The sequence below is a fragment of the Cynocephalus volans genome, chromosome 2 (assembly GCF_027409185.1).
Source record: "Cynocephalus volans isolate mCynVol1 chromosome 2, mCynVol1.pri, whole genome shotgun sequence".
NCBI classification, from domain to species: domain Eukaryota; kingdom Metazoa; phylum Chordata; class Mammalia; order Dermoptera; family Cynocephalidae; genus Cynocephalus; species Cynocephalus volans.
Window position 1 is genome coordinate 29,042,878 of NC_084461.1, and position 14,886 is coordinate 29,057,763.

Consider the following 14,886-nt stretch of genomic DNA (forward strand, 5'->3'; position numbering starts at 1 on the left):
AAACCAGGCCCTGCTTTATAGTATATTTCACATACGATCAGTATTTTGTATTGTTAAATATCCATGAGTATAAAACACACTCAAATGAGAGTTTTGACTACCACAAATGCAACAGCAGAAAACATCACTTTTTAAAAACTGATCCAAAAGTACAAGAGTTTATACTAGAATATGTAAATTTCACCTGTTTCACAATTTCACTGGAAAAATCCAATTGTTTGCTATCTCTGGAGCCTTCCTTGAGAGTAGACTGCAAGCTATTACTTTATCTCATAAAAAACTATTCTGAAGTGCTGTGAATTTTCCAACTTTTCCTAGTTCCTACTCTATATCTTTTTCCATGTAGACATTAGTGGGACTTTGAAAAAGGAGACAGCAGTGTTCTACCGTGCATGTATTAAAATGTTCATTTATCTGGACAGCTGGCCTAGAGCTTTCATCAGATGCTCAAAGGGGTCAGCAATTCTCCATCAATGCCCCTCACTATAAAACGGTTAAGCACCACAAGTCCAGACAGAAGATAGGTGGGATCAGCACTGCCTTCTGCTGGAGCCAAACAGTGCCAAGTGCTACGTGAATGTCAAGGCTTGAGCTCGGTGGAGGAAGAGCATACAGAAATCCCCGAAAGGAGAAACTCGCCGCCCCTGTCATTACTCATGGCTTTGTATAGTACCCAAAGTGTTATGTAATAGCTTCTGTTTTCATGCTATGGCAATTTCCCAAACTTGGTAAATATTCTCCTTATAACTGTATGATGAAAAATTATGCAGTTCCATTATATCCTAAACTGAAAAGAAAACAATGGGGGAAGGGAGTGACAATCTACTTATTAATGTGTACTTCCAATGGCATTTACGTGAATAATCAGGAAGCATTTTTGACAATTAAATCAATTAAACAGTAAAGCAGTTTTACACAGAGTTGTGAAATTTCATTCACTGTGAGGCTGCTAAAACCAAGTTAGTTTATCGTGTTGCTCACAGTTTTTCATCAAGTCATCATTATTTACTTTCTCAAATGCCACCAAAGCTGGTTCAAAATCTACCACTGTAACTATGATGATGGTATTATGTAAACCAAAACAATGCATTTTTGTTAACACAAAAACCAAGAGCTAAAATTAACCACATTTTGAATATAATTAATGCTGTGGCAAGATCAAATTAAGAAACCAGTCATAAAACTAGAATGGGTTTTATCTAGTCTTTTCTGTCAAATTCCAACTTTTATATCAAAATGAAGAAAAGAATAGAAATGCAAGGAAAACTCACAAATGCTTTTTTAGTAGATCCTCGGTGTTTGGGGATTTAAAAGCCACAGTTCTACCTACCACTGAATAAACCAAAAAGTCTATAAAAATGTAAAGATTTACCATAAGAACAATGGTAGCAGCAATAAAAATAGCACCCACAAAATTATTAACATCTTTGTATGATTACTATCAACAAGTATTGTGCCAATCACTTTATAAACTGCATCATCAAAATTGATTATATCATTTAATTCTCACAACCAGGCAGTATGGCAGGTGCTGTCATTTCCATTTTACAGATGAGAAAGCAGAAGTTTAGACAAGAGAACAAAGCTATGTCCATGACAATCTTATTGATAAGGGGAAGAGTATGGACTGGAATCCTGTGTGTCACTGCAAGTGCCCATGTTCTTATCTGTTACGATTTACTACAAGAAGACACCACCGGAGATGACACATCAAATCAGATCATGTAAGTAAAATGCCTAGCATGAATCCAAATCAAGAAAAGGTTCTGTTAGTCACTCAGCTAAGTCAATGTGACTAGCTGGATAGCCTAAACCCTAAATCTTAACTAATGGGTTCTGTGATTTTGGAAATTCTCAGAGATCTATCAAGTACCCCTTGTGGGTGTAAATGATCTGGAGTATTCAATTCAAAGCTATAATTCTGCTTGTTAACGTAAATTAAAAACAAATGTAATAGAGAAATATTAGAAAAGGGAAATACAGAATATTTCATTTCTTTTGCTTTGTTCCCGTGTTCCCTTCCCCCAAAAGTTAACTCTGTTCATGCCCATCTGTCAAATTTTTACTCATCTGTTTTCAAGTTACCTCACTGTGGAGTTCATTAGCTGCTGGTGAAACTCACAAAGGTAACAGCACTAATAAGGCTGAATCCTTAAAACCCAAACAAAAAATACTTCGTGGTCTATAAAATATTATACCCTTAATATACCCTAAAGAGTTCCTTATTCAAATGCAAAATTATGCCTGGACTGAAGAAAAGAATGTCAGCTGTAACTACAAATACTTCGGATGGTTGCTGTACCTTTGCTAGCATGGCAAGGTGCTGATTCTGAACAATGGCCGTCCGATAGGTTGCTAATCCTCCTTCTTCCAGACTAGGAAACAAATAGTACAAATGGACACTGCAAAAAAAGAAGCACATAAATAAATATGCATCACAACATTCTGTCTGTGGCTCTGAGTCAAGCAATAGGGCTGGCATACTATCTGTGCAGTAGATACCAGCTGAATTGAACTAAAGCATTTGATTAAATATCTTTGAAAATTAAATGGTAAGCACAGTATATCCAAACAGCACCATTTGGTCATATTTTCACATTTACTTCTGTTAAAAGATTTCTCTGAAATCTGATGATAACAAAGACCTGAACAATCAGTCACACACTGCTAAGAGCAAACGTATCTAATACTCCAATATTGGGACTGGAAACAAATGTTTTTCATTGGGCTGGGTTGTGGGTGGCCCCTAAAGAGACTCTTGGGAAGCCCTGAACAGGGCTGTGGTGGTGGCATATTCTTCACAAGCACAGATGGGGACAGGAACAGAATTGGGGGTGGCACTCTGGGCTGGCTCTGCCCCAAAGATGAACCTAAAGGAGCTGGTCAGAAAAGTGCGGGAACTGGGTAGAAGGCCACATGGAAAATCACTGTGGCCCACGATAACAGCTGGTCTCCCACATCACACACCATTTTATAAGACCCACTGTTGATCAATGAAGATAAGTGTATTTAGTCTTAGAGGCTTAGGGAGTAGCCCCTTCTCATTATGTTCTTCTTGTGAAAAGAAATGACCTAAAGAGAATAAAAATAGCTCAAGAGAGTTTCAAGAGAAGCATGTGTTGTTTCCTTTTAAAAGAGTAATTGTGTGAGCATGGAAAAACAAAACACATTTTCCTACCCCTATCTCCAAATTAAGGATCTCAAAACACTTCTGGGGATAAAACACACACACACACACACACACACACACACACACACACACACACACACACACACCCTAGTCACACACACACACACACACACACACACACACACACACACACACACACACACCCTAGTCACACACACACACACACACACACACACACACACACACACACACACACACACACACACACACACACACACACACACACACACACACACACACACACACACACACACACACACACACCCTAGTCATTAAAATTACTTGTAAGTTTTACTTCCCTTGAGATGAGAAAGAGTAAGAAAGGGATCAAAGACAAATCCTAGAAGATGAAGTGACATTTTAAAATATCATCCTTTTCTTTACAAATTGCATATAGCCTCTGAAGCATCTAGACCAAGACAAGCTGATCTCTTGTGGCTGTAAGCAACTTCAACATAAACTTGACAGGACAGAGACACCAGCCTTTCATCTGGTAATCTCGCTCATTACAGCATCAATGAGTACAAGCTATCAGGCCAAGAGCCACAGACACGTGGCTTTAAGTTCTACAGAAGATGCAAAATATGTGGTATTTCAATGCCTTATTTGGTTAATTACAAAGAAGTAATATAATAAGCATGTTACCTATAAAATTAATTATTGGAGAATTATTTTTTTTTTAAAAAGCCTATTTACCTGGTAAGAAATTCAACAACAGCGTCACCCAGGAACTCTAACCGTTCATTGTGATTAATCCTGTAATGGAAATTAAAAAGATCACTTAAAATAGCACATTTACATTCCCCCTCTCCCTTCTGAGGAAAGGACACATGAGGGTTAGCTCCTTTAATAATCTAAACACTTTACTTGTTCCTCATAATCAAGAGCACTGACTACCACCTTAGCCCGGTGGTACTGGGGTCTACCTAATAAAAAAGGGCAGGAGGTATCTTCTCATACTACGTAGTTCACACTTCCCACCTGGGAAAGGCCACCTGGGGGCTTCCTTCCCCTAGAAACCAGACTTAAAGTGTCCAGAGATGTCTAAGAGATATCATGCTGACAATTAGGAATATTTCCGTACTACAACCAGGTGGACAAAAGAAAGGAAAAAGCATTCTAGTGAGAGTTAGAATTGATCACTGAAAGATCAGTTTTGATACAGTGTTCTCAAGACAGGTTCCCACTGCCTAAACTCTAAACTCAACCCAGCATCTGAAGTCCTTCAAAACAGACCTACCCTACCTTTCCAGTCTCATTATCTACTGCTATCCTCTCACCTATGTGTCAGGCTCCTGCTCCCAAACTGCTTGATACCCTCTTAAAAAGGCATCTCCTAGAACACTTGCTGCTTCTGTTGGGGCCAAGCGCTCTGCCACCCTAGATCTTTCTACTCCCTGTACACTGAGCTACACCGAAAATCTACTCATCCCTCAAGGCCTAGCACAAATGTTGTCTTCTCTATGAAGCCCTGCCTGATGTCCCTCATCAAAATTAATACAGTTATGTCCCACATAATGATGTTTCAGTCAACAACAGACCATATATACAATGGTGGACCCATGAGATTAAAATGAACTAAAAAATTCCTGTCCCTAGTGATGTCATAGGCATTGTAGCCATTGTAATGTTGTAGTGCAACATACTACTCATGTAGGAGCAACAGGCTATCCCATATAACCTGGATTTGTAATAGGCTGTACCATCTCGATTTTTATAAGTACACTCTATGATGTTCACACGACGACAAAAGTGCCTAATGATGCACGACTATACTTCCCCCACTCAGTGCATAGATCACACTTTATTTATATCTTAATTATGTGATGAAGTCATATCTCACAGGTTATTGGTTTCTCACATCTGAGTATAAGACTGAAATGATCTGGAAGGCAGCCCATGGAAAACTTCCTTTTGCTTCTCAGTAAGTCCAGTGGAGATGCCTTTTCTCAGTGCTAAAGTGCTTCTCTCACTGTCTCTTTGGTGCAGCTGAGCCACGACATGACATGACCTGATTTAGGTTTTCGAAGGGCCTCTCTGGAGGCCGTGCTCAGTACAAGTGCAGGAGCGTGAAGTGCTGAGGGCGACCGCAGCAGTGCTAGGGAGATGTAGCGCTGGCTTAGGCTGGGGAGACAATGTGCTAAGTAGTCAGATCTGGGATACACTTTGGAGATACAGCTAACAAGAACTGTTGACAGCTGGGACACAGAAGCTAAGTGAAAAAAAAGAAAGAAGGCCAATGCCTAGATTGTAGCTTAAAGAGCTGGGTGAAAAAGTGGTGCCATTTACTATGAAGGGGAAGAATGAAATTGGAGCAGGTTTGGGGAAGAGGCGGGAGTTAAGACTTTAGACATGTTAACTTTGTGATGCCCATAAAACATCCAAATGGAGAGACCCTGTAAAGTACTGAATATATTAACCTGCTGCTCATGGACAAGGACAAAGTTGCTAATCAATCTTCAGGAGTGGTCAGTGCTTAGACAGAATTTTTGGCAATGAACTGGATGACACAATCTGGGGAGAGATGCAGCTCAAGAAAAGAGGGGGTCCCAGGAATGAGCCCAGGGCAGTGTCAGGGTTGAGGTCAGGCAGAAGGGAAGAGGGCAAAAGAGAAAGAGCAGCCAGGGAGGCAGGAAGGAAAGGAGGCCAGTGTGTTATCCTAGAGCCCAGAGAAGACTATGTTTCAAGAAAGAGGTGGCCAGCCATGCCCAGTGCTACTCAGATTCAAGTCATTTGAGAACGGGCCACAGATTCAGTCCCATAGAAGTCCTTGAGGCCCTGATGGGCAATGTGTGAAGTGCTAGGGACAAATCAGATTCCCATGAGAGTAGTCTGGGGAAATCATGAGTTGTCTCAAGTTGCACAGGAAAAGAACCTGAGCATCTGTTTCAGGGCTAGAAAATACTGAAAGAGAAAATATGGGTTGGGGATATCCCAGCGGAAGAAAACAGAAGGGATGGTGACAGCATTAAGGAGGAAAAGAGGTACACAGAGCCCCAGAGACCTGTGCATAGATGACCAGGGACAGGCCCAGGCCTGAGAAAGAGCTGGCCACCCTGACTCCAGGGGCTTCCTCAAATATCTCCACTACCAGCAAATAGCTTCGCAAAACTTCAACATCTGACTGTCAAGTCTAAACCTGTCTAGCTTTCAAGGCCATTCTTAAACTAGTCTCATCGTACCCATCCATTTTATCTACATGCAACAGCAACTCTCAGCTCCCAGGTAACCAGCCTCAGCGCTGCACCACACACCCACCATCCCTCTCCCTTCCCTGTCCCCTCTCCCACATCCTGCTCATTCTGACAGACAACTGGGAGGACCACCCTTCGTCCTGGAGTTCCCAGGGGTGCTGGTTAACTCCCCTCACCCTCTTCCCCAGTTCCACAACACTTAAACATTTTTCACCCAATTTACAACAAAATTAGATATTATCTTTTATTGTTCAGTTTCATGTACACCAGTTCTCTTTCAATATTTAGAGTCTCCCTATAGTTTCAGTATACAGTAGAAAATAAAAAGTATCTGTAAATTAAATGACTCTTGGCTACCAAAACATCTAACTTGGGAATCTGAGTACAATTTCATATCATTTCACTTATCTCATAAGTAAGTGTATTCTTCTACCCCACTATCCCTCCTCATTTTCAAAAAAAGGCAATAGGAAAAAACTGGAAAGAAATGAAAAACAAAAAAGTGATTCTGAACCTCATTTCAATTTACAGCCTTTAAGTATGTGAAAAAGGCATCCTGGAAAGCAATTAACAGTCAGTAATGGGAAATGAAAAAAAAGACAGAGAGAGAGAGAAAAGATTCAATTTATGGATATACTGAAGAATTCATAATCTTCACTTAAAACAAACAAACAATAACACACACACACACACACACACACACACACACACACACACACACAGCAGGCCCTAAAACAAATTTTTTCTTATTCTTACCAAATATACACTAGATTTTAAAGGACATTTTATTTTTTCAATGCTACTCCATTAGCCAAGAATGACTAAAAATTTCCACAGCGCAGCATAAACATCATATTTTTTAAAAAATTCTTTTAGAAGCTACTCAGTACTGAGATTTTGCTTTTGGTCAAACACACTAAAACTCCAAAAGCATCTGCCATCATTCTTAGAGAAAGCATGAAGGAACAGAGGCATGATTTAATGGTATGATACTAGCCTAAGTCCTCTTGCTAATTTCAAGAAACCTAATAAACTATTGTCCTGAGAAAAGATAATAACTAAGAAAGAAATGGTGAGTATTTAAAAAGAAAGAAATGAGTATTATATCTTTTTCATGACTCAGTAAAATAAAAATACATTTTCTGTGGCAGAGACTTTATTTTCTTCCTAAGAGTTCAAAGTACTACACAGGAAAATCTACTTAACATGAAAAGTAAAAAACCCTGGCAGGGAGGTGAAGTTAGGACAAACCATATTTGGACTGTCTTATGCTTTATTAAAGAATAAGAAGACATCTAGTCAAAGAATAGTAGCTCTTTTAAGTCAGATACTATTTCAAATAAAGTCAGACTGGCAGTAGGTTTTACTTCAATTTCTTTTATAAACTTTCATGGAGACAAGAACTATGTCTAGGGTTTTAATCACCACAAGTTAAACTATAATTCAGTTTGTTAAAATACAAGATTACAGATCTAAACAGGTTTATTCAATAGGGAGTTTGCCATTCATTAAATAATTTGCCCATATCCAGCATATGGTTTTCTGTATCTATATTATGACTAAACTCTGGCAATAAGCCACAAACGAAAATGGGGATTAAATTCCACTTTAGTTTATTATTACACTGGACAATTCCTAACCTAATGGTTTGTCTGGAAGAATGAACCAAGTGAGCTCCTAGTCCTCACAGTAGTAGCAAATCTTTTGTTCCTTTTGCTATTGTTTATAACTCTTTAATCACCCCCTTTTATAAATACCAGTAAGCTCCACGACGAGCTACTTACTGAGCAGTAAACATTCCATTCGTTTTTGAGAACTGAATCAACAGAGGCGTTATGAAATCTAGATTAACTGTAACATTTATATAGCACATTTTGTCTGAGGAATTCAATGCCCTTTATAAAACACAACAATCTCCCTATAACAGGGAGTACTGTAAGGTGCCATTTATTCCAGGGAAAGCCAGCTCGGGACTGGCCAAATCCAAGGGTAATGCTATAGTGAGGGTACAGACAATATTTCACTCGACTTTGCATTCCAAGCCTCAAGCAGTGACTGATACAGTAGAGGTAGAAGAAGCCTTGCAGGTCAGCTGAACCTTCTACCAATTCAGGAATTCCTTCCACTAGCTACACACACCTGGACACTTGCAGGGAGAAATCAGAGACCCACTGGACTTGTGGATCCCAGGAGAACCATTGTGGGATTTCACTAGAAGCATTTAAGTCAGTAAATCCACTCAGTGAAATTCACATATATTCAATTCATGTTGTTATTGTATTTTTAATGCAAAATACTCATGTGTAATTGACTGAAAATATACTTTGCAAGTACCTTTTTCCTTAAATAAATAGGACTTTAATAAATAGTCCATATGTGTCTCTCTGTTGGTCCAAGAGATTTTTATACACTATGTCTAGCAACAACTCTGCCAATCAAAAAAAACCCCAAATCAAAACAAACCAATGATGCTTGATTTTCTCCTTTTTCTATTACTATTCTTCTGGCCCTTCCTTTCCAAAGGTCTTACTGATAATTCATGGATTAACTGAATGCCACCAAATGCCTAATTCCTTAGAGACCCTTTTTGTAGTAACATTTCATTGCAACCTGCATGAGTTAAAGATAACTATACAACTGAGAATCAGGTGGTTAAACAGTGACACTTTTTTAAATGATGGGTGGCATATTTGAGATGATACCACCATAAAAGCTAATTATATTACAGTTTTGATAGGCAGACAGGCTCTCAAAAAATATTTATTTTAAGCCTTTGCACGATCTCTAATCAGATTAAGTAAGATACTAACCAGGCATTTAAACCTCTGCTGACCACAATTCTTCTTAACACTCCAATCTCTCTATTTCTAGTCAATAAATAAATAATCTGGGATAAAACCAGAATCATGAATGGCATTCTTTCCTTTAATACTATTTACTGAGTACCTTCTTCTCTGTGAAAGGTACTAGTAGTTACAAAAGAAGAGAAAAAAAAAAAAAAGAGTAGGACCATAGACCTTCAAAATCCTTATTGTCCAGTAAAGAAAAATAGCCCCACAACAGAACTGTAATATACGGGAAAACAGGAACATGTACCATAAAACAATTACCAGCAGGATTTGAGCAGGATGTTACAAGGTTACGATGGCATTCCAGAGAAAATGGGAAAATGCTGGACAACCCAGTAAGTATTCAGTCTTATTGGCATGGAGAGAGCTTCCAGGAAAAGAAAGATGTGCTGGGAAAAGTTGCTGGGGACAGGTCATGAGAGCTGGGACTGCCAGGTGGGGAGGTTCTGATAGTATTCAGTAAGTTGAAGCTTTCAAACAGTTTACAGCTAAGAACTAGAACAGTAGGCACCAGAGACAGCAATCTGACCGACTACAGAGGCAGTCTAAACACAGAGCTGGCAGAGTGTGGTCACTAGTGGCGCTGCAGGAATGGGGACGGGGAGTGGTTTTAAGGGAGTCGAAGAGGCAGTCCCTTTCCCAGTGAATAGGCTTGGTGCCTTTGTCAAAGATCAGATGGCAGTAAGTGTGTGGGTTGATTTCTGGATTCTCTATTCTATTCCATTGGTCAGTGTGTCTGTTTTTATGCCAGTACCATACTGTTTTGGTTATTATAGCTTTGTAGTATAGCTTAAAGTCAGGTAGTGTTATGCCTCCAGCTTTATTTTTTTTGCTCAGCATTGCTTTGGCTATGCGTGGTCTTTTATTGTTCCATATAAATGACTGGATAGTTTTTTCCAAGTCAGGCACAGAAAGAGAAATACCACATGTTCTCACTTATTGGTGGGAGCTAAAAATTAATATATAAATTCACACACACACACACATACACAAAACCGGGGGGGGGGGAAGATATAACAACCACAATTACTTGAAGTTGATACAACAAGCAAACAGAAAGGACATTTTGGGGGGGGAGGGGGGAGGGAGAAGGGAGGGAGGTTTTGGTGATGGGGAGCAATAATCAGCCACAATGTATATCGACAAAATAAAAATTTAAAATAAATAAATAAATAAATAAATAAATAAATAAATAAATAAAAGGGAGTTGAGAAGAAGAATCCATCCAAGAGCCTCTGCCTCCTCTCAGCCCTCTCCCCTGTCTCCCTTGCTCCTCCACCTTCCCACTTTTATCAGTGCCAGAAACAGATTCCCCAAATAACTTACTAGCTCTCTCTCTTTCTCCTTTAGCAAGTCTAAAAATCTGAGCAAGCTTGCTTAGGGAGATGTAACCACTGATATCTGGAATTTTAGGCTGTTTACTTCAAAGGCATATAAACACTTCCAAGGAGCAGAGACTACGACATCCCATTTCACAACAGCAAAATAAGAAACAAATGGGAGAGGGCAAGTCATTTCAAGTCAACTCAATTATTCAAGTGCACAGTATAAAACTGACCTGTAATCCCTAAACAACCACCAGATCTATCCTGAGCCCCACAGCAGTTCTGTATGCACGTTTTGTTTTTGACCTTCACTGAGGCACTTATCAGAGTCTCCCCTATAATAAGTGATTAATGTTTATAGCACTCTCACCCTTCCCCAGGTAGTCACCCTCCTAGTGAGTGGGGGCTTTGTCTTATTGCCTTTTATTTCCCTAAAATACCTACAAACTGACCCAGGCAGCTGAGCAAGGAGGCTCTTTCTGAACATACACTTGGGGTCAGCTCTGCATCAGCAAAAAGATTGTATTCACAAGAGGCTCTCAAAACAAGCAGCAAAGGCCAGAAGTCAAAGGACAAGAGAGATTATTTGTTTACTCTCCGTTAATGGTATCATTTTCAAACTAGTAAATTCAGAAACAATAGTTTCTCAGACATCATTTCTTTTGCCACAGTAAGAAAGCCATTTCTTTGTAACAAAGCAAAAGAAAACATAAATCATGAGGTACGAACAATGCTATCAAAAGACATATGGTGGTGCAGATAGATGAGACAAAGATGATTTAAACCCATGTTTTCATCATTGAAAAGTTAAGTGTCTATGGTATGCGCAGCCTTGCTTGAGGGGTTGTGGGGTACACAGGGCTCTACTTATTAAAATACAGAGCTGGTCATCTGGAGACTATACAACATCACAGAGTAAAATGAAACCATGGTCACACTATCCCTGAGGGTGTGATTAAAAGCTCTTTAGATTAATTTTTTTCTGATCTTAGACTCCCACAGAACACTATAGTGAGGCATATGGTCATCTTCAGTCCAGAGTTATAAAGCTCCATCCTGCCTTTCTAACTCTTCATTGAAGAGGAAAGATAGTCTGGTTTATGATAACCTCAAAAGAGAGCAACTCAAGGCAAGCTAATTTAAAGAGCAAAGTGATATATGAGGGAAAAGGCAGAAAAGGAGTCTGTGCCAGCCACTGCTGACAATTCTCTTAGCTGTGGAGGCCAGTTACCAGCTTAAGCAACTGCCTCAACTTCTAACCCTACTCTACCCACCCTTAGTCCAACTAAGTCTGTACCCCCAGGGTAATAAGCACAGCTATTCAACTTTTCAACTCCTTATTTTAAAAAGAAAGCTGCCCTCAATTTCCTCTACTGGCTTTCAAAATATAACCTGCTATACTTCACACACACAAATATATTCCTCCTGCAAACAACATCAGAGCCTCATCAGCCAGTAGACATTTCCTGCCATTCAGTTTTCATAAGGTGTTGAGTTTATACAGACGGAGAGTACCTCAGTTCCAGATTCTGTGGCAGCTCAAGGCAACACAAAACTGAGAATATTAGCATAGGAAAGTATCTTATAAAATCAAGAAATAAAATAAGAGAAGCTAACCTATAAAACCTTGCAACTCATTATGAGGCCAGTATTACCAAAATTATGAAACCAGACAAAAACATCACAGGAAAGGTAAACTATAATATCTCTTATGAATGTAGATGATACAAAAATCCTCAGTAAAATACTACCAAAATGAATTCAGCAGCACATAAAAAGGATTATACACCATGATCAGTGGGATTTATCCTAGGAAAGCAAGGTTGGTTTAACACCCCAAATCAATTAAGATAACATACTATATGAATAGGACAAAAGGGAAAAACCCACATAATTATCTAAATAGATGCAGAAAAAGCATGTAATAAAATTCAACATCCTTTCATGATAAAAACACTCAACAAACTAGGAATAGAAGGAAACTTCTCACTGATTTAAAAAAAAAAACAAAAAACACCTCACAGCTATCATCATTCTCAACAGTGAAAGACTGGATGCTTTCTCCTAAGATTAGGAAGAAGACAAAGATCTGTTCTCAATACTTCTAGTCAGTATTGTACTAGAGGCTCTAGCCAGGGCAACTAAGTTAAGAAAATGAAATTAAAAGCATCAGATTGGAAAGGAAGAAGTAAAACTATCTCTATTTGCAGATAATACAATAATATGTATAGGAAATCCTAAGGAATCCACTAAAAACCTATTAGAGCTAATTAATAAGATAATCAAGACTGCAGGATACAAGCTCAATATACAAAAATCAATATATTTCTATACACTTGCAATGAACAACCTGAAAATGAAATTAAGAAAACAATTCCATTTATAATGGCATCAAACTAATAAAATGCAGATGACTACAGTTCAATGAGGGGGCGATGGGCACTGACCACCCCTCCCAGTCAAAAATCTTTGTGTGTGCTAATCCCTGAGGGGGGAGCATCTTTACTTAAATACTTAAATACCAATAGCCTATTTTTAGGTAAGCTACTTAACTGTTTGGGTAAAATTTTTCCAGTATATTTATTGAAAAAATCCATGTATAAGTGGACCCACGTGGTTCAAACCTGTGTTGTTCAAGGGTTTGCTGTACTTAGGAATAAATTTAGCAAAAGATGAGCAGAACTTATACTCTGAAAACTATAAAACACTTAAATTAAAGAAGAAGATAAATGGAAAGACATCCCATGTTCATGGGTCAGAAGACTTAGATTAAGATGGTAACCATTACCAAATTGATTTACAGAATCAACACAATCCCTATCAAAATCCCAGTTGATTTCTTTGCAGAAATTGACAAGCTGATCCAAACATTCACACGGAAATGCAATGGACCCAGAATAGACAAAACCATCTTGAAAAAAAAAAACAAAGGTGGAGAACTCACATTTCTCTATTTCAAAACTTACTACAAAGCTACTGTAATCAAGACTGTGGTACTGGCATAAGGACAGACATACAGATCAATGGAACAGAACTAAGAGTCCAAAAACAAACCCTTACATATATCGTCAAGTGATTTAAGACAAGGTTGCCAAGGTGATTCAGTGAGGAAAGAAAAGGCTTTTCAACAAATGGTGCTGGGACAATTGGATATACAAAAGCAAAAGAAAACCACTGGACACCCCCTATGTCACACCATATATAAAAATTAACCCAAAATGGATCACAGACCTAAATGTAAGAGATAAAACTATAAAACTCTTAAAAGAAACATAGACATCAATCTTTGTGATTTTAATTTCGTCAATGATTTCTTAGATAGAACACCAAAAGCACAAGCAACAAAAGAAATAATATATAAATTGAACTTCATCAAAACTTTTGTGCTTCAAAAGACATCATCAAGAGAGTGAAAAGACAATTCAAAGAATGAGAAAAAATTTTTGCAAATCATATATCTGTTAAGGGACTTGTATATGGGATATATAAATAAACTATTATAACATGGTAATAAAAAATAACATAATTAAAAATAGGAAAAGGATCTGAATAGATATTTCCCCAAGAAAATGTACAAATGGCCAATAAACATATGAAAAGATGCTCAATATCATGAGCCATCAGGGAAATGCAAATCAAAACCACAATGAGATAATACTTCATACCCACTAGGATGACTAGAATCAAAGAGACAGATAATAACTGTTAGCAAAAATATGAAAAAATTGGAACCCAGATATACTGCTGCTGGGAATATAAAATAGTGCAGTCACTTTGGAAAAGTCTGGCAGTTCCTTAAAACGTTAAAAAAATTTATGCTACGACCCAACAATTCCACTTCTAGATATATACCCAAGATAAATCAAAACATACATCCACAGAAAACCTGTACACAAATATTCATAGTGACATTATTCATAACAGCCAAAAGGTGGAAGTAATCCAAATGCACATAAACTTATGAATGGATAAATAAAATATGGTATACACACATCACAAAATATAACTTGGCAATAAAAAGAAATGAAGTACTGATATATAGTATATATAACATGGACAAATCATGAAAACATTATGCTAAGTAAAAGTAGTCAGTCACAAAGGATCACATAGTGTACAACACCTTATATATGAAATATTCAGAACAGGCAAATCCATAGAAATGGAAAATAAACTGGCGGTTACCTAGGGTTGGGCAGGATAAGGAAAAACAGGGAGTGACTAATGGGTACGGTGTTTCTCTTTGAGGTGATGAAAATGTTCTAAAATTAGGTACTGGTCATACTTGCACAATTTTGTGAACATAGTAAAAACCATTTAAGTGTACA

The 14,886-nt window shown here is 38.1% G+C and overlaps 1 protein-coding gene across 8 annotated transcripts in view; it reads right to left on the bottom strand.

Moving 5' to 3' along the window:
• DROSHA (drosha ribonuclease III) overlaps nt 1–14,886 on the bottom strand; it is a 116,191-nt gene that overhangs the window by 31,324 nt on the left and 69,981 nt on the right. For all 8 annotated transcript variants that reach the window (XM_063086520.1, XM_063086517.1, XM_063086519.1 and 5 more), the window contains 2 exons: nt 3,887–3,946; nt 2,303–2,402 (listed from right to left, as the gene is read on the bottom strand). In XM_063086520.1, the coding sequence (XP_062942590.1) occupies nt 2,303–2,402; nt 3,887–3,946 (160 nt within the window). The remainder of the gene's footprint in view (nt 1–2,302; nt 2,403–3,886; nt 3,947–14,886) is intronic.